The sequence below is a fragment of the Mustelus asterias genome, unplaced genomic scaffold (genome assembly GCF_964213995.1).
Source record: "Mustelus asterias unplaced genomic scaffold, sMusAst1.hap1.1 HAP1_SCAFFOLD_106, whole genome shotgun sequence".
In the NCBI taxonomy this organism is placed as follows: Eukaryota; Metazoa; Chordata; class Chondrichthyes; order Carcharhiniformes; family Triakidae; genus Mustelus; species Mustelus asterias.
The window spans coordinates 901,441-924,938 of record NW_027590150.1 but is presented as its reverse complement, the minus strand read 5'-3'; the positions used below and the strand labels follow the sequence as shown (position 1 = coordinate 924,938).

Sequence of the window (23,498 nt, the reverse complement as noted above, 5' to 3'; positions counted from 1 at the left end):
CCGGGCTCATTTCCCAGAACTAGGTCCAGTATAGCCCCCTCTCTAGTCGGGCTATCTACATACTGTTCCAAAGAACCTTCCAGTACGCATTTTACAAATTCCTCCCCGTCCGGTCCCCCAGCTCTAAGCACTTTCCAGTCTGTGCCAGGGAAATTAAAGTCCCCCACTACAACAACCCTATGTTTTCTGCACCTATCCAGAATCTCCTGACATATCCTTTCCTCCACTTCCCGTGGGCTGTTGGGTGGTCTGTAGTACACCCCCAGCATAGTGACTGCACCCTTCCTGTTTCTGAGTTCCACCCACAGCGACTCAGTACATGACCCCTCTAAGTTGTCTACCCTCTGCACCGCGGTAATATGCTCCTTAACTAATATCGCTACTCCCCCACCTTTTTTAGCCCCTCCTCTGTCTCGCCTAAAACACTTATACCCCGGAATATTCAGCTGCCAGTCCTGTCCTTCTTTTAACCAAGTTTCCGTCACCGCAACCACATCCAAATTCCGCACAAGCATTAAGGCCCTAAGTTCGTCTGTTTTACCCGTTACACTCCTCGCATTGAAGCAGATGCACTCCAGACCTCCAGGCCCAGTCAGGTCCTCCTCCTCCAGAGTGCTCCTCTTCTTAGCTAGCCTTGCCCTGGCCCCCAGCTCGACCCCAGCCTCAGTATTTACTGACCTCCTGTTTTGTTCCCCACCCCCCTGCCACACTAGTTTAAATCCTGCCGAAACACTCTAGCAAAACTCCCAGCCAGGATATTTGCTCCCTTCCAGTTAAGGTGTAACCCATCCTTTCTGTACAGTTGCCATCCTGACTTGAAGATTTCCCAGTTATCTATGAATTTAAAACCCTCCCTCTTGCACCAGTCCTTTAGCCATGCGTTCAACTGTAGAATCTCCCTGTTCCGAGCCTCACTTGCACTAGGCACCGGGAGCAGTCCAGATATTGCTACCCTGGAGGTCTTACTTTTTAGCCGAGCACCCAACTCCCTGAATTTCTCTCGTATGACCCCCCTGCTCTTCCTACCTACATCATTTCCCCCAATGTGTACAATCACATCCGTTTGACTACCTTCCTTTTTAAATATGCTTCCTACCCTCTCGGAGACATCCAGTACCCCGGCACCAGGGAGGCAGACTACCATCCTGGATTCTCGTTCAGTCCCACAGAAGCGCCTGTCTGTGCCTCTAACCATTGCGTCCCCCACAACTATCGCTCTCCTAAACCCCTTCTTTCCCTTTCGGACCCCTGAGCCTGTCTCCGTGGAGGCGATCTGGTCCTCGTGGTTTACCCCTGGAGGGTCATCCCCCTCCACAGAATCCAAAACAAGATACCTATTTTGGAGGGGGACAACCACAGGGGATCCCTCCACAGACTGCTCACTCCCTTCCCTTCTCCCATCTGTTGCCCATTCCTTTCTTTTATGGGAGACTGCCACTGGGGTACTTTCTGGCACATCACCCTTCTGACTATTACCCCTCCTAACTGTGACCCACGTGTCTTCCTTCCGAGACCCTGGTGTCACTACCTGACTATAACTTTTATCTATTACTCTCTCATTTTCCCTAACTAAACTGAGTTCATCGAGCCTCAGCTCCAGCTCCCTTACACGATCCTTCAGGAGATGCAGTTCCACACATCTGGCACAGATATGGACTTCCGGGAGGCAAGTTGTCTCCAGGAACTCCCACATCCCACACCGAATGCAGTATACTGGCCTCCCACTCATACCAGCCATGTCCTTTTTAGTTTTGGGGATAAAACAAAAAGGGGGTGTAACCGAAGAAAAACAAACAAACAACCTTCCTCGCCTTCGCCGAAGCCCTGTGAGCCAAAGCCCTTTTAGCTCTCACTCTGTCCCCTGCTCACTCCGCTGCCCGCTCAAAGGTGCGGCCTACTTTTAAACCCTCCAAAACCTTCCCAGGCTGCTGCTGGGCCTATTTCCTGTTTAGAAAAACAACCTCCGATTTTTTTCACTAATCTAACTGAAAAATAATTAAATAAATTAGTGCACACACAAGCTCCCTTACCCTCAGCCTGCTCCTGTGGAACAGTATACTTTGTACAACGCGCAAGAAGCATTAATTTTCACTGTAAACCAATACATGTGACAATAATAAATCACAATTATCCACCAATTCCCACTTCTGTTCTTTCTGATGAATGAAGGATCTGTGCACAGCTTTTTCGACCCTCCTCCCAATCTCCACATCGCAGCAAAAAGATCACCGGTCAACAATAACGACTTTCAATGACGGAGGGTTTACCCAGCATTCGCCGCGGTGGTGAATGCCCCCTATTTACACCAGAGGAAGGCACTGTTCAGCCACAGTATCGCCCTGTATTGGAGCATGCGCAGTCAGTCATGGCGATGGGGTGAGTCTCTCTTTTGGTCTCTTTGCCACGGGAAAGGAAGCGGAAACTCTGAGGGAGCAATGGAGCCGGCTCTGGATAAGGAGAGTTTCTAAACACCTGGTGGGCACCTCAAACCCCGATTGAAACTCTGCGCTTCCGTGTTTGCAGCTCCGGATCTTTTCCCCCCCGAGGCCCAAGTCCAGGCTAAAGGCCGCCATCTTGGATCAGCGAGAGGCGCATGCGCCAGGGTCTTCGTGACGCAACAGTAAGGGCGGGGCTTAGGTTTTACAGTTCCCACCGGGTCCCAGTTTCCAGCACATCAGAGTGAATATTTTTTATTAGTGTCAGAAATAGGTTTACATTGACACTACAATAAAGTTACTGTGAAAATCCCCTAGTCGCCACACTCCGGCGCCTGTTCAGGTACACAGAGAGAATTTAGCACGGCCAGTGCACCTAACCAGCACATCTTTCGGACTGTGGGAGGAAACCTGAGCACCTGAAGGAAACCCACACAGACACAGGGATAATGTGCAAACTCTACACAGACAGTGACCCAATCCGGGAACTGAAGCCAGGTCTAACCACTGTGTCACCATGCCTCCCAGCAAACTGGGCAACAGGTGTCTAAACAGTTTCACCCGCTCCCAGCCTGCAGCTGATGTTTGCAGGAGTCCATGAACCATGTACATATTCAGTGTGAGAGGTTGCAGTCCCTGAAGGAGCTGCTTCTCCACTTTTAGTTCCACTTCTATTCTGCCCCATGCTCCTAATCATTGGCTTCCCATGTGGAGGAGGCTTGGGAGGTCAGAGGATCTTTTCCTGGACCTGCTCTTGGGGCTGGTTAAAACAGTGATTTGTAGATCAGCATGGGGTAACTAGGTTGTTGGCCTCTCTCCCACGGTCTTGTCCATGCTCGCGTGGTCCTGGAGAAGAAGCGTGCAGTGTCGACTGGAACACTCGATACCTTCCACAACTCAGGGTACAGAGTGTCTCATAGACACTGGAAACAAAGTTCTGGTTTAGTTGAGATGGAAGTTGATTGGACCACAAGATTGGGAAACAAGAGAGAAAAGAATATTCCATGGAAATGAGAATTGTCTGTTATGACTTTCTATCCTGTGCTGACAATGATACTGACTCTGCCAATGTCTTTTACAAGGTCCACGAGGGCGATGAATTGCAGATTGGAAACTGAAACCAAACATTACATCAAGAGCTGATAGAGTCCCTCAATTCATCAGAACCTGAATATCATCAACCTTTAAATGTGGAAGGAGAAATGTTTTTCTATTTTGGCGGTGAGGAAAGATTTCAAACGTCACTGTGACTAGAAAAGCACCAAGACATACACACACACCTGGGTGAGAGTGTTCCAGTAAACTGACTGAGGAAAGAGCTTTAACCAGTTACACAGCCTGATTTTTAAAAAAAGTTTCACTATTCACAGCAGAGAGCCAAAGGATGAGAAGATCTTGGAGCAGAATTAGGCCATTGGGCCCATTCAGTCTGCTCCACTATTCACTGATCTGATATAATCCTGAACTCCACTTTCCTGCCTTATCCCCATGACTCTTGATTCCCTTACTGAGAAATAATACACAAGTTCTTTATGTGGACAAGGCTTGAACAGATTGTTTAACCTAGAGGGACACAAGGACACCCACACCATGGAGAAACCATGGAAATGTGGGGACTGTGGGAAGGGATTCAGTTACCCATCGCTGCTGGAAATACATCGCCGCAGTCACACTGGGGAGAAACCATTCACCTGCTCCGTGTGTGGGAAGGGATTCATTCAGTCATCCCACCTGCTGACCCACCAGCAAGTTCACATTGAAGAGAGGCTTTTTAACTACTCTGACAGCGATAACAACTCTAAAACCTCTGAGGACCTGGTCAAGCACCAGATTGTTCACATTGCGAGACAGGTCAGTTGCTCTCACTGTGGGAAGCTGTTTAAACAATCACAGAACCTCATTGAACATGAACGCACTCACACTGGGGAGAGGCCGTTCACCTGCTCTGTGTGTGGGAAGGGATTCACACGATTATCCTACCTCGCTACACACCGACTGGTTCACACTGATAACAGACCTTTCAAATGTTCCGAATGTGAGAAGAGTTATAAAACCACAAGTGATCTGCTGATACACCAGCGAGTTCACAATGAGGAGAGGCCATTCAGATGTACAGTGTGTGGGAAGGGATTCACTCTGTTATCCAGCCTCCAGAAACACCAGCGAGTTCACACTGGGGAGAGGTCGTTCAACTGCTCCTTGTGTGGAAAAGGATTCATTTATTTAACCAGCCTCAGATCACACCAACTTGTTCACTCAGATAAGAAACCTTTCAAATGTTCTGAATGTGAGAAGAGCTTTAAGACCTCAAGTATTCTGCTGAGGCACCAACAAGTTCACACTGGGGAGAGACCGTTCACCTGCTCTGACTGTGGAAAAGGATTCACTCGCTCATCCACCCTGCGAACACACCAGCACATTCACACCAGGGAAAAATGATTCACTTGCTCTGAATGCGGGAAGGGATTTTCTCACTCATCCCACCTGCTGAGACACCAACACACTCACAATGGAGAGAGACCGTTCACCTTCTCTGAGTGTGAGATGGGATTCACTCAGTCAACCCATCTTCTAACTCACCAGCAAATTGACAAGTATCTGGAGGAATTGGATTCTGCTGTTATTGCTGCTGTTAATCACATCCAGGACTGAACAATGTTCATTCTGACAGTTGGGGTGTGTTTTTGCTGATGTTAGTGATCGCTATAACTGGGCTGGAGTTTATTACTCCGGATAAATGTCAAATTAACTCATATTGTTTAAGACACAAAGCTGAGACCTTCATTTCTCCAGGATAAGAAAATATTAATCAATGTCTTGTTACCAATTGCTGCATTTTTGTGGCATTTTCTCCTTTCTAACTCTGGATTATTTCAGTTTTCATACCTTCAGTTACTCTCCTGGGCAAGTCCCAGCTCCCCATACCTTCCAGAGTGTCTTTCCTGGCCTGAGAATCCATGGAAGGCATCAGTAACACATCCGTGATCACCAAACACTAATCACAGTTCCAGTCATTCAGGATGGTGATGTTTGTGGAGCTTTCTCTTGTCCACCACCATTCACGACTGGATGTGGGGGGACTGCAGCTCTGATCTGATCCGTTGTTTGTGGGATCGCTTGGCCCTGCCTGGAACATGCTGCTTCTGCTGTTTAGCATGTTTATAGTCTCATGTTACAGAGTAATCAGGTTGGAATCTCAGTTTTAGGGTGCCCAGTGCTGCTCCTGACTTGTTCTCCTACACTCCATGTTGAACTAGGGGAGGTGATGACTGGTGGTATTATTGCTGAACTATTAATCCAGAAACTCAGCTAATGATTTGGTATGGTACATTGGGGAAACCATGCAGACGCTACGACAACGGATGAATGAACACCGCTCGACAATCACCAGGCAAGACTGTTCTCTTCCTGTGGGGGAGCACTTCAGCAGTCACGGGCATTCAGCCTCTGATCTTCAGGTAAGCGTTCTCCAAGGCGGCCTTCACGACACACGACAGCGCTGAGCAGAAACTGATAGCCAAGTTCCGCACACATGAGGACGGCCTAAACCGGGATGTTGGATTTATGTCACGTTATCAGTAACCCCCACAGCTTGCCTCCTGGACTTGCAGGCTGTCCTGTCTGGAGACAATACACATCTCTTTAACCTGTGCTTAATGCTCCCTCCTCCCACATTGTCTGTATCTTTAAGATCTGGCTGGCTGTAGGGATTCGCATTCTAATCAGTATTCTGTAACTTGATTTTTGTGTCTATGTGCCCTGTTTGAGAGCACTTTTCCACTCCATCTGACGAAGGAGCAGCGCTCCGAAAGCTAATGGTATTTGCTACCAAATAAACCTGTTGGACTTTAACCTGGTGTTGTTAACACTCTTACTCTGCTCCCTCTACTCAGGTCTGAACTGCTGGTAGGACAGCACATTTTGGCAGGAAGAATAAAAGGGAAGCAGATTATCTAAATGGTGAGAGATTGTAGAGCTCTGAGATGCAGAGGGATCTGAGTGTTCTAGAGATTGAATAAACTGGGATTGTTCTCCCTGGAAAGATGGAGGCTGAGGCGTGACCTGATAGACGTTTATCAAATTATGAGGGGTATGGATAGGATGAACAGTTGGGACCTTTTTGCCAGGGCAGAAATGACAATTACAAGGCGGCACAAGCTCAAGATAAGGGGGAAAGGTTCAGTGGAGATGTGCGGGGGATGTTCTTTACACAGAGGGTGGTGGGGCCTAGAATGCGCTGCCAAGTGAGGTGGTTGAGGCAGACACGTTAGTGACATTTAAGACTTATCTGGGGCGGCACGGTAGCACAGTGGTTAGTACTGCTGCTTCACAGCTCCAGGGTCCCGGGTTCGATTCCCGGCTCGGGTCACTGTCTGTGTGGAGTTTGCACATTCTCCTCGTGTCTGCGTGGGTTTCCTCCGGGTGCTCCGGTTTCCTCCCACAGTCCAAAGATGTGCGGGTTAGGTTGATTGGCCAGGTTAAAAAAATTGCCCCTTAGAGTCCTGGGATGCGTAAGTTAGAGGGATTAGCGGGTAAAATATGCGGGGGTAGGGCCTGGGTGGGATTGTGGTCGGTGCAGACTCGATGGCCTCCTTCTGCACTGTAGGGTTTCTATGATTCTTTCTATGAAACATATGAACAGACGGGGAATAGAGCGATATAAGCGGTTGGTGTCGATAGGACAATGTGATCAGCGTTGGCCGAAGGGCCTGTTCCTGTGCTGTTATTTGTTCTTTGCATGAATCACAAAAAGCTTGTCAGCAGGTAAAGCAAGTAATTAGGAAAGCTATCATTTGTGAGGGGAATTAATTACATAAATATGGAGGTTATGCTTCAGTTATCCAGAGCACCAGTGAGACCACATCTGGAGTACGGTGTACAGTATTGGTCATCTTGTTTAAGCAAGGATGTAAATACATTGGAAGCAGTCGATTGACCAGACTAATGCCAGAAATGTGTGGATTATGGGTAAAGCTTGGACAGGCTAGGTTTGTGTCTGCTGGAGTTTAGAAGAGTAAGATAAATTTGATCGAAACATGGAAGATCCTGAAGGGTCTTGACAGGCTGATGTGGAAAGGATGTTTCCTCTTGTGTGAGAATCTAGAGCTAGAGGTCCCTGTTTAAAAATAAGGGTTCACACATTTAAAACGGAGATGAGGTTAAATATTTTCTTTCAGGAGGGTCGTAAACCTCTGGAACACTCTTCTGAAAAGACGGTGGGAGCAGGATCTTTGAATATTTTTAAGGCAGATGTAGATAGATTCTTGGCAAGCAAGTGGGTGATAGATTACTGGGGGTAGGCAGGATGCAGATTTAAGGTTACTATCAGATCAGCCCTGATCTGATTAAATGGTGGAGCAGACTCGAGGGACCAAATAGCCGAATCCTGCTCCTTGTTCCTGTGAGACATTGGCAGTAAGATATGATTCAAAGTATGACTGTGTCAGCCTGTTGCTTGACTGTAGGAACGGTCATGTTTAATAGTTTGTAGCTTAGTTATGTGTAATGATCAAGTAATTGAAGTTTATTAATCAATTAACCTGATGTGATATTCTGCTTAATTGTAATACATTCGTATCATGTAACTGGCTTCGTCTGTAGCTGCATCCTTATTTGACAAGTGAAATACATCACATGACCCGAGGCCGGTGTAAAGCTACACTTTTATACTTTAATTACAGAGTCCTGTGGATCCCATCAACTCTGGATGAGCTGAGGTCTAGAATTGTTCATTCCTCTGCCATTGACAACAACAGTTATACTTGAGTTAGAGGCCATATTGTGTGAAGAAATCAGCTGTGAAGTTTCAAACCTTCAGCACCGTGTCATAAATTAATGTATCCTTTTAACTTGTAATATCTTAAAAGAAGCAGTTACTTTCCTTCAGACTTTATAACTATCTTTGATTTGAAAAATTAAAGATTTTAGTTCTCCAATCAGTTTTCATAGCGTAGTGGTTATTCTGACTAATTACTTTTGAACATTTATCAATTGAATGTATCATACTGTATTTGTGTTTCCTGCTATCTCACCTTTTACACACTGATTTGATGCCCACTATCTTTGGATTTCAGATCTGAAGTAACTTTGTAATTTCTGTATTAGTTTAAGGCTGTGTGTCACTTTGTGTCCTTTTAATTAACTGTGTTCCAAGCTCTGGCAACCACTACAAAAACCAGCAAGCACTTTCTTTAACCAAAATATACTGAGAGTCACCTGCCCCAATGAGAACTCTACAGGATTTCTACACATCAATTAGACATTTGAGACAATGAACCCAAATGTTAACCATGGGGATTTGACACCATAAACTTGCTTATCTCAAATAAGTGACAAAGAAGATATCTTTAGGCCCCCATTATCTCAGTATAAAGAAGCCATAAAATTTAATAAAATGACAGGAAAGGTTATAACGTGGGGCAGACTCCGAAAGTAACTGATACATTAGAGGGCCAGTCAGGAGGTTGCAGGAAATGATCGGTAGATGACCATCACCATGAAGAAACCAATCAGAAACTGATTCCACACCACCTAAATAAATCAGGGACATCTTTCTTGTGTCCAACCAAATAAACAAAATCAACTTAACTTCGGGACAACTCAAAAGGGGCAGCTTCCTAAAAGGAGGGGAACCGCCCGAAACAAAAAACAAAGCGGAAAGGAAACTTAAAGCATCAAATTAAAATGTGATTAAAGGGGTCAATAATACACCCCAGTCCCTGCAGTGCCCAGCGGGCATGGAAGGCTTCAGTGGTGCCCTCGGACACCGCATGCTCCCTTTCCAGGGACACCTGGCCATGAATATAGCTGCGGTAGAGGGGGCAGACAGTCAGGTTGGAAACCCCTTCGATCGCCCTCCGCCTGGACCTGTAAATGGAATTAAATCAATCAGAGACTGATCATGGTGAACCAGAGTTCAGGAACACCATTGATCGTGCTCAGGGGCTGTGTCCAGAAAAAGTTAATAAGTATCAGCTTTCAGCTGCCCGGTTCACAGCTCAGAGAAGCTGAGAAGGAAGAAGATAGACAACAGTCTATCTGTATTATGTCACCCAGTGGCGGCATGTAGATGAGAAACAGGAGGGGCAAAGGATAAACTCTTGGGGGACACTTAGTGCAGGGGCTTTGGAGAGGAAAGAGAGGTTGGAGATGGGGTAGTAGCTGGCAAAGACTGTGGGATTGAGTGTTTTTTTAGGATTGGTGATGACAGTGGATTTGAAAGTGAGAGGGACAGTGTGAGAGAAAAGAGAGAACCGTCAACAATATCACCTAATGTGGGGAAGTTGGATGATCAGCAGTTTAGTGAGAATAGGATTGATGGAGCACAAGGCGGGTCTCATGGACAAGATGCAGAGGGCATGAAGGGAGATAGGAGAGAAACTGGAGAAAGCTGTAGGTTCTGGGCTTGGGCAAGACGGAACTTTAGACACGGTTTGTCCCGGTGAGCTTGTGGAAGGGAGGGAAGCAGCAGAGGCAGCTGATCAGATCAGCCCAATCTTACAAAGAAGCTCCATGAGCTCCTCACACTTGGAGGTGAGGATGGAAGAGGCAGGGGAGTGTGAGAACCCTTCAAAAGGAAATAACATATGTTAAAAGATTAAACACTGTTAACACAAAGCTAATTTATTGAAATTATTTGTGAATTCGCTGGTGTCTCAGCAGGTTGGATGACTGAGTGAATCTCTTCCCACACTTGGGGCAGGTGAACGGCCTTTCCCTGGTGTGAACTCGCTGGTGTGTCAGCAGGGAGGATGACTGAGTGAATCCCTTCCCACACTGGGAGCAGGTGAATGGTCGCTCCCCAGTGTGAACTCGCTGATGTACAGTGAGGTCAGATGATGTCTTGAACCCAGCGTCACAGTGAGAGCACCTGAATGGTTTCTCGTCAGTGTGAACACGTTGATGGCGCATCAGTTCCCCAGAACTTTTAAAGCATTTCTCACAGTCTGGGCATTTAAAAGGTCTCTCCTCAGTGTGAACTCGTTGATGGTGGAGCAGTTGCCGGGAACTTTTGTAGCACTTCCTGCAGTCTGGACATTGAAATGGTCTCTTCTCATTGTGAACACTCTGGTGATTCAGCAGAGTGGATAATTGAGTGAATCCCTTCCCACACTCAGAACATGTGAAAGGTCTCTCCCCAGTGTGAATTCGCTGGTGTATCCGCAGGTTAGATGACCGACTGAACCCATTCCCACACACAGAGCAGGTGAATGACCTCTCCCCGGTGTGAGTACGCTGGTGCTCAGTGAGTTGAGACGATTGTTTGAACCCAGTCCCACAATGAGAGCATCTGAATGGCCTCTCCTCACTGTGAGCACGTTGATGGAGTATCAGGTCCCGGGAACTTTTATAGCACTTCCCACAGTCTGGACATTTAAATGGTCTCTCGTCAGTGTGAACTCGCTGGTGCGCCATCAAGTCAGAGGACCGAGCGAATCCTTTCCCACACTCTGAGCAAGTGAATGGTCTCTTCCCAGTGTGAACTCGCTGGTGTCTCAGCAGGTTGCCTGACTGAGCGAATCCCTTCCCACAGTTGGAACAATTAAAAGGTCTCTCTCCAGTGTGAACTCGCTGGTGTTGCAGCAGGCTGGATGAGCGCGAGAATCCCTTCCCACACTTGGAGCAAGTGAATGACCTCTCCCTGGTGTGTCTGGGCCAATGAGTTTCCAGTTCACATGGAGATCTGAATCCCTCCCCACATTCCCACTGTTTCTCCCCACTGTGAATGGTGCTTTTTCCTTCCATGTTCAAAACTCACAAATATTCAGCTGACAATAAATTGGGTGACTCCATCTGATCCTGATGGGATGTTTGGTTTGAGTTTTCTGATTGGAAATCCTCCGCTTCAGATAATCTGAAATTGATTTTAAACAGAAAAAAGGGGATGAGAAAGAACTCACAAAAGGCAGGTTGTGAAATTGAGCTGAATTAATCTGGTTATTTATGGGGCTGGCACAAGGAAAAAGTGACTATGAAACCTGTTTGATCCTTTGTCAGAAGTGAAATGGTCAGTACTGTCCTTCAGGGAAGAAAGCCGGCCTCTGGTCTGAGTCTACACAAGGTTCTGGCCTCTGCAACAACACAAGAAATAGGAGCAGGAATAGGCCATTCAGCCTGTCGAGGCTGCTCTGCCTTTCAACCACATGTCATCATCATGTAGCACCCTGGGCCCGAGAAATCTATGTTACAAGAGAGACAGAGAGAAAAACAGAGGGAAAGTAGCAAGAGACAGGGGCAAATGGGAGGCATTCTCTCGACCTAGAACTGAACCACAATCTCATACTCCCTCAACCTCCACCACCTGGATGGACCAGGGCAGCAAGAGTATGTGGACACCATCACCTGCAAGTGCCCCTCCAAGCTACATAGCATCCGAACTTGTCTGAAATCCTAGGTTGGATGAGCAGAAATGTCCCCCATTTAAAGATTAAAGTTAAAGCGAAAGTTTATTTATTAGTCACAAGTAAGGCTTTCATGAACGCTACAATGAAGTTACTGTGAAATTCCCCGAGTCGCCACACTCCGGCGCCTGTTTGGGTAGTTAACTAACACGTCTTTCAGACTGTGGGAGGAAACCGGAGAACTCAGAGGAAACCCACGCAGGCACGGGGAGAACATGCAAGCTCCACGCAGACAGACAGTGACCCAAGCCGGGAATGGAACCCGGGTCCCTGACGCTGTGAGGCAGCAGTGCTAACCACTGTGCCGCCCATGGCACATATATTGATGAATGCTGATCTACAAACAAATGCTCACTGAAATACAATGCTTCATTTTAAGATGCACCAAGATTGTAAATTTCTTATCCTTGTTTTCCTCCATGGTAGCAATCATCCCAATCTCTGTAATCTCCTCCAGGCCCACACCCTCCGAGATCTCTGCACTCATCTAATTTTGACCACTTGAGCATTCCCGATTTTAATCGTTCCATCATTACTGATTTTGCCTATTTCAGAAGCTCTGGAATTTCCTCCTTAAACCTCTCTGATTCGCCACCTCACTTTTCTCAGTTAAGATTCTCTTTAAAACCTAATATCTCGTCATGTGGCTCAATGTCAATTGTTATTTCATAACATTTCTCTGAAATGTCTTTAAAAGTTTAATTCTATTTATGCACAATATAAATACAAATAATGGTCACTGCCCTGGATATATATCATTGTTCTGCCTCATCAGTAAGAAACTGGAAGTGACAAAGTGAAGCAGGCGAATAGAGATTCTCACTTGGAGATAATCAAAATTGTTGCCCCCAACAAAGGTGGCGGCGATACACATTCTGCTGCTAATGCCTGGATAAAGATAGCGGCCGCTGAACCCAGCTCTGTGAGAAAGCTGCGGCCCCTGCTGCAGGGAGGAGGCAACGGTTCACGGGAAACGCTGGGATATTTTTCCGCATTTGCGGTTTGTGTAACGTGTTTACGGAACGTATCCAGTCACTCACCTGATCCGTGGTTCCCTTCGTCTCGCCATTCTCTCCGTTACGGATGGCAGATCCAAAGAAAAAAATCTTGTCTCCGTCGCCATTAACTGGACTGCGCATGCTTCACTCACAGCCAAGCCCCGCCCCCTCATTCACTCTAATTGCTTGGAGGACCAGCCGCTCCCGATCGGTCCTCCAACCCCGCCCTCTCTCCCTATTGGCCCCAAGCTGCTGTCAATCACTCGCCAGGCAGTGTGAGGTATCCAGGAGAGGTCAATGTCGGGGGGCGTGGGCGTGTTTAGTGCAATCTGGATTCTCAGCACAGCAGCAGGAAACCTTTCCTCTTGTTTGGCTGCTCTAAGAAAATCTCCACGCAGTCAGTTCTGGATACAAGGTCTGTTCCTCTAGAATCATAAAATCCGACAGTGCAGAAGGAGGCCATTTGGCCCATCAAGTCTGCACCAGGCCCCATCCCCACAACCCCATGCATTCACCTTGCTAGCCACCACCCCTCCCCCCCCCCCCTCTCCAAACACCAAAGGGCAATTTAGCATGGCCAATCCACCTTACCTGCACATAGAACATAACAGCGCAGTACAGGCCCTTCATCCTCGATGTTGTGCCGACCAGTGAAACCAATCTAAAGCCCCTCTAACCTACACTATTCCAATATCATCCATATGTTTATCCAATGACCATTTAAATGTCCTTAATGTTGGCGAGTCCATTACTGCTGCAGGCAGGGCATTCCACGCCCTTACTACTCTCTGAGTGAAGAACCTACCTCTGATATCTGTCCTATATCTATCAAAACTCAATTTAAAGCTATGTCCCCTCGTGTTAGCTGTCACCATCTGAGGAAAAAGTCTCTCACTATCCACCCTATCTAACCCTCTGATCATCTTGTAAGCCTCTATTAAGTCACCTCTTAACCTTCTCTCTAACGAAAACAACCTCAAGTCCCTCAGCCTTTCCTCATAAGACCTTCCCACCATACCAGGCAACATCCTAGTAAATCTCCTCTGCACCCTTTCCAATGCTTCCACATCCTTCCTATAATGCGGTGACCAGAACTGTACGCAATACTCCAAGTGCGGCTGGACCAGAGTTTTGTACAGCTGCAACATGACCTCCTGGCTCCGAAACTCAATCCCTCTACCAATAAAAGCTAACACTCCGTACGCCTTCTTAACAACCCTATCAACCTGGGTGCCAACTTTCAGGGATCTATGCACATGGACACCGAGATCTCTCTGTTCATCCACACTACCAAGTATCTTACCATTAGCCCAGTACTCTGTATTCCTGTTACTCCTTCAAAAGCGAATCACCTCACACTTTTCCGCATTGAACTCCATTTGCCTCCTCTCAGCCCAGCTCAGCAGCTTATCTATGTCCCTCTGTAACCTGCAACAACCTTCTGCACTCCACAGCTCCACCAACTTTAGTGTCATCCACAAATTTACTAACCCATCCTTCTGCGCCCTCATCCAGGTCATTTATAAAAATGACAAACAGCAGTGGCCCCAAAACAGATCCTTGTGGTACACCACTAGTAACTGAACTCCAGGATGAACATTTCCCATCAACCACCACCCTCTACCTTCTTACAGCTAGCCAATTCCTGATCCAAACCGCTAAATCACCCTCAATCTCATGCCTCCGTATCTTCTGCAATAGCCTACCGTGGGGAACCTTATCAAACGCATTACTGAAATCCATATACACCACATCAACTGCTTTACCCTCATCCACCTCTTTGGTCAACTTCTCAAAAAACTCAATAAGGTTTGTGAGGCACGACCTACCCTTCATAAAACCGTGTTGACTATCCCTAATCAAATTATTCCATTCCAGATGATTATAAATCCTATCTCTTATAATCCTTTCCAAAACTTCGCCCACAACAGAAGTAAGGCTCACTGGTCTATAATTGCCAGGGTTGTCTCTACTCCCCTTCTTGAACAAGGGGACAACATTTGCTATCCTCCAGTCTTCTGGCACTATTCCTGTAGTCAATGACGACATAAAGGTCAAAGGCAAAGGCTCTGCAATCTCCTCCCTAGCCTCCCAGAGAATCCTGGGATGAATCCCATCCGGCCCAGGGGACTTATCTATTTTCACACTATCCAGAATTGCTAACACCTCCTCCTTATTAACCTCAATCCCATCTAGTCCAATAGCCTGTATCTCAGTATTCTCCTCGACAACATTGTCTTTTTCCTGCGTGAATACTGACGAAAAATATTCATTTGGCGCCTCTCCTATCTCTTCATGCTCCACGCACAACTTCCCACTACCGTCCTTGACTGGCCCTAATCTTACCCTAGTCATTCTTTTATTCCTGACATACCTATAGAAAGCTTTAGGGTTTTCCTTGATCCTACCTGCCAAAGACCTCTCATGTTCCCTCCTGGCTCTTCTTAACTCTCTCTTTAGGTCCTTCCTGGCTAACTTGTAACTCTCAAGCGTCCTAACTGAGCCTTCACGTCTCATCTTTATATAAGTCTCCTTCTTCCTCTTCACAAGAGATTCAACTTCTTTAGTAAACCACGGTTCCCTCACTCGACCACTTCCTCCCTGCCTGACAGGTACATACTTATCAGGGAAACCCAGTAGCTGTTCCTTGAACAAGCTCCACATTTCAATTGTGCCCATCCCCTGCAGTTTCCTTCCCCAACCTATGCATCCTAAATCTCACCTAATCGCATCATAATTTCCTTTCCCCCAACTATAATATTTGCCCTTCAGTATATACCTATTCCTTTCCATCTCTAAAGTAAACATAACCAAATTGTGGTCACTATCACCAAAGTGCTCCCCTACCTCCAAATCTAACACCTGGTCTGGTTCATTACCCAGTACCAAATCCAATGCGGCCTTGCCTCTTGTTGGCCTATCCACATACTGTGTCAGGAAACCCTCCTGCACACATTGGACAAAAACTGACCCATCTAAAGTACTCGAACTATAGCTTTTCCAGTCAATATTTGCAAAGTTAAAGTCCCTTTAGCACTGCCCAGTATGTGTGCCCCTATTACACTGTACAGCACTGCCCAGTATGTGTGCCCCTATTACACTGTACAGCACTGCCCAGTGTGTGTGCCCCTATTACACTGTACAGCACTGCCCAGTGTGTATGTCCCAATTATATTCCGCAGCCAGCAGCCAACACAATGCAAGGATTGATTTGTTCCTGCCGTTGACAGCTTGTATGTTGTAAATCTTTCCTTGTACTTGTTACTTTCAATTCATCACCTTTCTCAGAAGATATCCCACAATGGCATAAACATTGTAAAACTCCAATAGTGCAATGAAAGTACAGTACACATTCCATTTGATACACACCAGCAGTTCACATAGGTAAATGGTAAAAAATAATGGAGATGCAGGCAACACTCGTGACAATTAATAAGTTGATATATAACACTTGAGAACACAAGATCATGGGAAATAGGAAATAGGAGCCAGAGTAGGCCACTCGGCCATCAAGCTCTATTATTAAATGAGCTTATGCTGATCCATCTCTTTGGACATCATTCTATACCAAATTTGTTAAAAGCATACAGAAATAATTATCCATCACTTTATTTTAATTTCAGCCCAGGGAGGAGGGAGTGTGTGTGGGATGGGTATTTACAGATTTGGGGGAACAACAGACAGAAACATGTTCCAGAGAAGCTAGAATTGTCTGTTCTGCATCTTAATGCTGGACTGACACTGGTTACATTTTAAAATTCCTTTTACGGAATTTATTAAAAGGAGAACATTTGCATACAGGAAATTCAAATCAAACATCACATCAAGATCTGATACCCTCATATTATTCATCAGGATCTGAATATCATCAGCCTTAGGATGGAGAAAAACTTCATTTTCCAGATTCAATCTGTGGAAAAACCTTCCAAACATCAGTGTGATTAGAAAAAGCACCGAGATATACACCTGGGTGTTGCAGTGAAGTGAGTTTTGATTAGTTTCACAACCTGAAAAAAAACATTGTTCCAGTGACAGCGGGGGACTCGATAGTAAACCTATTCTGTATGTGAACGGCGCTGACTGTCCAACCTGGAGAGACACAAGAGCTCTGGCTGTATGAAGACACCATGGAAATGTGAGGATTTTGGTAAAGGATTCAATTATCCATCCCATCTGGAAAACCACTGACACAGCCACATTGGAGAAATCGTGGAAATATGAGGACTGTGGTAAAGGATTCTATTACCCATCCCTGAAAATCAGATGAGACCTTCAACCATGGCCCCATCTGCCCTCTTAGTTGGGTGTAAAACTTCCCAGGATGTTATTCCAAAGAGCGGAGAAGTTTATTGCTTAATATTTATCCCTCAACAATCATCACTGAACAGATTCTCTGCTCACAATCACATGTGTGTGGGATCTTGCTGTGCACAATTTGGGGACTGCATTTCCTACACTAAGGCATTGATTACACTTCAAAGAACTTCATTGGCTGTAAAAGCACTTTGGGACATCCTGAAGTTGTGAAAGGCGCGATTATAAATATAAATCTTCCATTAAAAAAGGAGAAAAGACCCAACAATGGAACAGTCAGTAACAGGACATCAATCAGTCCCCTCTTAGTGAAATCAAGGACTCCAACACTGAGCTTGTCACAAAGCTGATTTAATTATATACAGATTATTAAACTCCAGCCCAGTTCCAGGGATTATTAACGTCAACTGAAAAAAAACCTCCAAATATCAGAATGAACACAGTTGAGTCCTGGATGTGATTAAAGCAGAATCCAACCCCTGGAATCACTTGTTATCTCACTGGTGTGTCTGCAGGGTGAATGAGAATAAATTGCTTCTCTCGCACACTGCAGGTGAAAGGCCTCTCCAGTATCTGTGGGTTGATGTCTCAGCAGATTACTTTTTTCATATTAATTTACAGGATGTGGGCATCTCTGTCCACTTCCCATTCCGAGGAGAATATCACCTCCAGCGATCAGCGGAGATCAGTATTTCCTTCATCCGGGATCTTACCTATTACAGGTTGTATGTCTTTTATGTATCATATCTAAACTGTTGCTTCTTAATAACTGAGTGAAAAATCACCGATGACTTCTTTCCATTTTTCAAATGCTCAGGCCAGCATTTATTGCCCCTTCCTCATTACTCTGTGAAGGTGGTGGTGAGCTGCCTTCTTCAATCACTGCAGTCCCTATGGTGCAGGTACACGGTGCTGTTAGGGAGGGAGCTTTTAAACCTCTTCTCACAGTCCAAGCATTTAAACAGTCTCTTCTCAATGTGAACAAGTTGATGTTTACTGAGATACAATGACTGAGTGAATCCCTTCCCACACATGGAGCAGGTAAACAGCCTCTGCTCAGTGTTGTGCTTGTGTTGCAGCAGATCCATTGCACTTTTAAATCTCGTCACAATCAGAACATCAAAACCATTTATTTTTCGGTCTGAACAAGTTGATGTGAAATAAAGCTGCTGAACTGATTGAATCCCTTGTCTCACACGGAGCAGGTGAACATGCTCCCTCAGTGGGAGTGCACTGGTGTTTTAGCAGGCTGGATGACACTTCCCACACACAAATCAGATGAATGGCCTCCCACCAGTGTGAACCCTCAGGTGTCCAGTGATTTGGGATGAAGTAGTGAATCAGTTCCCAGATGAAGAGCAGCTGAACAGCCTCTCTCAGTGTGAGTGGTTTGGTGTCTCTGCCGATTCCCTGCACTTTTAAAGCTCTTTCCACAGTCAGAGCATTTAAATGGTCTCTTATCAGTGTGAACAAGCTGATGGTTGCTGAGCTGTGATGACTGAGTGAATCCCTTCCCACACACAGAGCAAGCAAACGGCCTCTCCCCTGTGTGAAGAGGCTGGTGTTTCATCAGTTCATTTCTGCTTTTAAACCTCTTCCCACAGTCAGAACATTTACAGGGTCTCTCATCGGAGTGAACAATTTTGTGTCTTCTGAGGTAGGATAAACATGTGAATCCCTTGCCACATAGGGAGCAGGTGAAAGGTTTCTCCCCAGTGTGAAGACTCTGGTGTTCGCTGAGGTGAGATGTCGTAGTGAATCTCTTCCCACACTCAGCGCAGGTGAATGGTCTCTCTCCAGTGTGGATGCGCTGGTGTCGAAGAAGATGGGATGATTTAACAAATCCTTTCCCACAAAAGGAGCAAACAAACGGTCTCTCCCCAGTGTGAACACGCTTGTGTTCAGTGAGGGTGGAATACTGCCTGAAATGTTTCCCACACTGAGAGCAGCTGAATGGTCTCTCCCCAGTGTGAACACGTTTGTGTTCAGTGAGGTGGGAAGCACAAGTGAATCCCTTCCCACACATGGAGCAGGTGAAGGGTTTCTCCCCAGTGTGAACACGTAGGTGTTCAGTGAGGTGAGATACTTGCCTGAAGTTCTTCCCACATTGAGAGCAATTGAATGGTCTCTTGCCAGTGTGAACCCGTTGATGGTGAATTAAACCCTCAGAACTCTTAAAACTGTTCCCACAGTCAGAGCATTTAAACGGTCTGTCCTCAGTGTGAACTCGCTGGTGTGACACCAGGCTAAATGACTGAGCGAATCCTTTACCACACATACAGCAGATGAATGGTCTCTCCCCAGTGTGACTGCGTCGATGAATTTCCAGCTGAGATGGGGTTTTACACACTTTTCCACAGTCTTCACATTTCCACTGTTTCTCCATGGTGCTGGTGTCTTTGTGTCTCTCCAGGTTGGATGATCTGTTAAATCCTCGTCCACACAGAACACGTGTACGGTTTCACCTGACAGTAAATGGTGTGATGTTTTTCAGGCTGTGTAACTGGTTAAAGCTCTTTCCACAGTCAGTTCACTGGAACAGTCTCACTCCAGTGTGTGCATGTGTCTCGATGCTTCTCCAGTCACACTGATGTTTGAAATCTTTTCCCACAGGCAGAACAAACATTTTTCCTTCCACGTTCAAAGGCTAATAGTGTTTAGGTGCTGATAAATCGAATGATTGTAAAATATTCATATGAAATTTGATTTGAGTTTCCAGTCTGTGAATCTTCCCCTTCAAATATCCTGCAAAAGAAGAGAACAAAACTACTGTCAGTCCAGGATCAAAATTCTGAACAGACAATTCTAGTTTCTCTGGAACATTTTTTCCGCTTGTTCCCCCAAATCTGTAAATCCCCGTCCCACACACTCTCCCTCCTCCCTGGGCTGAAATCCAAACCTATCTCACCATCTCCAACATTCTTTTCCTCCATTCCCAGTTTTCTCCCTCCCTCCCTCTCCTCTGTCTGGATTCAGTTCTGATCAATGACATGTCATTGATGAAGACGAACATCTCGCCAAGGCCATCCCCACACCCCCACTTCTTGCCTTCAAACAACCGCACAACCTCAAACAGACCATTGTCCGCAGCAAACTAACCAGCCTTCAGGAGAACAGTGACCACGACACCACACAACCCTGCCATAGCAAACTCTGCAAGATGTGCCGGATCATCGACACGGATGCCATCATCTCACGTGAGAACACCATCTACCAGGTACACGGTACCTACTCTTGCAACTCGGCCAACGTTGTCTACCTGATACGCTGCAGGAAAGGATGCCCCGAGGCATAGTACATTGGGGAAACCATGCAGACGCTACGACAACGGCTGAATGAACACCGCTCGACAATCACCAGGCAAGACTGTTCTCTTCCTGTTGGGGAACACTTCAGCGGTCATGGGCATTCAGCCTCTGATCTTCGGGTACGCATTCTCCAAGGCGGCCTTCACGACACACGACAGCGCAGAGTCGCTGAGCAGAACTGAGAGCCAAGTTCCGCACACATGAGGGCGGCCTAAACCGGGATCTTGGGTTCATGTCACACTATCGGTAACCCCCACAGCTTGCCTCCTGGACTTGCAGAATCTCACTGGCTGTCCTGTCTGGAGACAATACTCATTTCGTTAACCTGTGCCTAATGCTCCCTCCACTCACATTGTCTGTATCTTTAAGACCTGATTAGCTGTAAAGATTCGCATTCTAATCAGTATTCTGTAACTTGATTTTGTGTCTCTGTATGCCCTGTTTGAGAGCAGATATCCACTCAATCGGACAAAGGAGCAGCGCTCCGAAAGCTAATGGCACTTGCTGCCAAATAAACCTGTTGGACTTTAACCTGGTGTTGTTAAAACTCTTACTGTGGATTCAGTTCTCCAGCTCCTGTCTGCAGACTGACAATAAAACCAATGGGTCTTATTGGGGATGTTGGGGCCTCCAGCGGGTGTTTGTGAATCCTCCCCGCCCACCTCCCAGGGTTTCCTTCCTTCCCAGAGATCAGAGTCCTCATTGATTTGAGGCCAAAGTGTAACCTCTTATTTATTGTCCCCCTCCCCCATCCTCTGATGTGAACCATCCTCCAGTGGCTGAGCCAGGATGGGGCCGTTAACCTGGGCCTGTTCCCGGGAGGGAGGGAGGGAGAAGCCCCGCAGCTGCAAACCAGGGAGCTGACAATGATTCTGAAGGGTTTGCGGATCCACAAAGTGTTTCCAAATCCTCCCAGCCACCGCCTAACGCTGACTCCGCTTCTCCGGGACAAACAAGCGCCAAGGACAGCAATGACACTGCGCATGCTCCATATCACAATGCCCGGGGACTGATTGACGGCAGCTCCGGACCAATAGGAAGAGGGGGCGGGGCTGGAGGACCGAGCGGGAGCTGCTGGTCCTCCAACCAATCGGAGTGAATGAGGGGCGGGACCTGAAGCATGCGCAGTGCGGGTAATGGCGACGGACAGACGGACGGTTTTAATTTGGAAGCGAGATCAATACGAGGTAGAGGGCGGCGTGCGGGGAATGATAAATGTGGCGGGTGGGTGGAGAGGCTTTCTCAACATGTTGTTCAAACCCAAACCCCGGAAATGAACTTCCCGGTCCCCGCCTTTGGACCAAATGGAGCGGCAGCTTGTAGTGTTAGACCCGGGCTGACTGCCGCCATTGAGGCTGCATGTGGGAGGCCGGCAGGGATTGTGATCGGAGAGTGAAGCCCTGACGTCACAATGGAATGGGTGAGAGTGTGACATCACAATGGAATGTGTGAGGGTGTGATGTCACAATGGAATGGGTCGGAGTGTGAGGTCACAATGGAATGGGAAAAGATATTGACTATCCCGCTGATCTATGCCCCTCATTATTTTATAGACCGCTATAAGGTCACTACAAAGCCTCCTACGCTCCAGAGAAAAAAGTCGCAGTCTATCCAGCCTTATAACTCAAACCATCAAGTCCCGGTAGCATCCTAGTAAATCTTTTCTGCATGTTTTCTTGTTTAATAATATCCTTTCTATAATAGGATGACCAGAACTGTACACAGTATTCCAAGTGTGGCCTTACCAATGTCTTTTACACCTCCAACAAGACGTCCCAACTCCTGTATTCAATGTTCTGACCAATGAAATCAAGCATGCTGAATGCCTTCTTCACCATTCTATCCGCCTGTGACTCCATTTTCAAGGAGCTATGAACCTGTACTCCTGGATCTCTTTATTCTATTACTCTCTTCAATGTCCCACCATTAACTGAGTAAGTCCTGCCCTGGTTCGATCCACCAAAATGCATCACCTTGCATTTATCTAAATTTAACTCCATCTACCATTCATCAGCCCACTGGCCCAACTGATCAGGATCCTGTTGCAATCCTAGTAACCTTCACTGTCCATTTTGCCACCAATCTTGGTGTCATCTGCAAAATTAATAACAATGCCTCCTATATTCCCATCCAAATCATTAATATAAATGGCAAATAACAGAGGACCCAGCACCGATCTGTGAGGCACACTGCTGGTCACAAGCCTCCAGTTTGAAAAACAACCCTCCACAACCACCCTCTATCTTCTGTCATCAAGCCCATTTTGTATCCATTTGGCTACCGTACCCTGGCTCCTGTGAGATTTAACCTTATGCTACAACCTACCATGTGGTACCTTGTCAAAGGCTTTGCTAACGTCCATGTAGACAACATCAACTGCACTGCCCTCATCTACCTTCTTGGTTACCCCTTCAAAAATATAATATCAAGGGTAAGACTCTTAGCAGTGTAGAGGATCAGAAGGACCTTGGGGTCCGGGTCTTTAGGACTCTTAAATCGGCCTCGCAGGTAGAGGAGGTGGTTAAGAAGGCATATGGTGTGCTGGCCTTCATCAATCGAGGGATTGAGTTTAGGAGTTGGGAGATAATGATGCAGCTTTATAAGACCCTCGTCAGACCCTACTTGGAGGACGGTGCTCAGTTCTGGTCGCCTCATTACAGGAGGGATGTGGAAATGATTGAAAGGGTGCGGAGAAGATTTACAAGGATGTTGCCTGGATTGGTTGGCATGCCTTATGAGGATAGGTTGAGGGAGCTCGGTCTTTTCTCCTTGGAGAGGTGACGTGATGGAGGTGTACAAGATGTTGAGAGGTATAGATCGGGTGGATTCTCGGAGGCTTTTTCCCAGGGCTGAAATGGCTGCTACGAGAGGACACAGGTTTAAGATTCTGGGGAGTAGGTACAGAGGAGATGTCAGGGGTAAGTTTTTCACTCAGAGGGTGGTGGGTAGTGGAATCGGCTGCCGTCAGTGGTGGTGCAGGCAAACTCAATACGGTCTTTTAAGAGACTTCTGGATGAGTACATGGAACTTATTAGGATTGAG

At 46.5% G+C, this 23,498-nt stretch overlaps 2 protein-coding genes across 3 annotated transcripts in view; one reads left to right on the top strand and one right to left on the bottom strand.

Annotated features, from left to right (window-relative positions):
* The window catches only part of LOC144484402 (uncharacterized), a 529,373-nt gene that overhangs the window by 13,565 nt on the left and 492,310 nt on the right, over positions 1-23,498 (top strand). The window lies entirely within an intron of this gene.
* Positions 10,038-12,984, bottom strand: LOC144484395 (uncharacterized). The gene is made up of 2 exons (XM_078202916.1): positions 12,877-12,984; positions 10,038-11,289 (listed from the first exon to the last, which is right to left on the bottom strand). The coding sequence occupies exon 2, from the start codon at positions 11,178-11,180 to the stop codon at positions 10,068-10,070; it is 1,113 nt and encodes a 370-aa protein (XP_078059042.1). The 5' UTR covers positions 11,181-11,289; positions 12,877-12,984; the 3' UTR covers positions 10,038-10,067.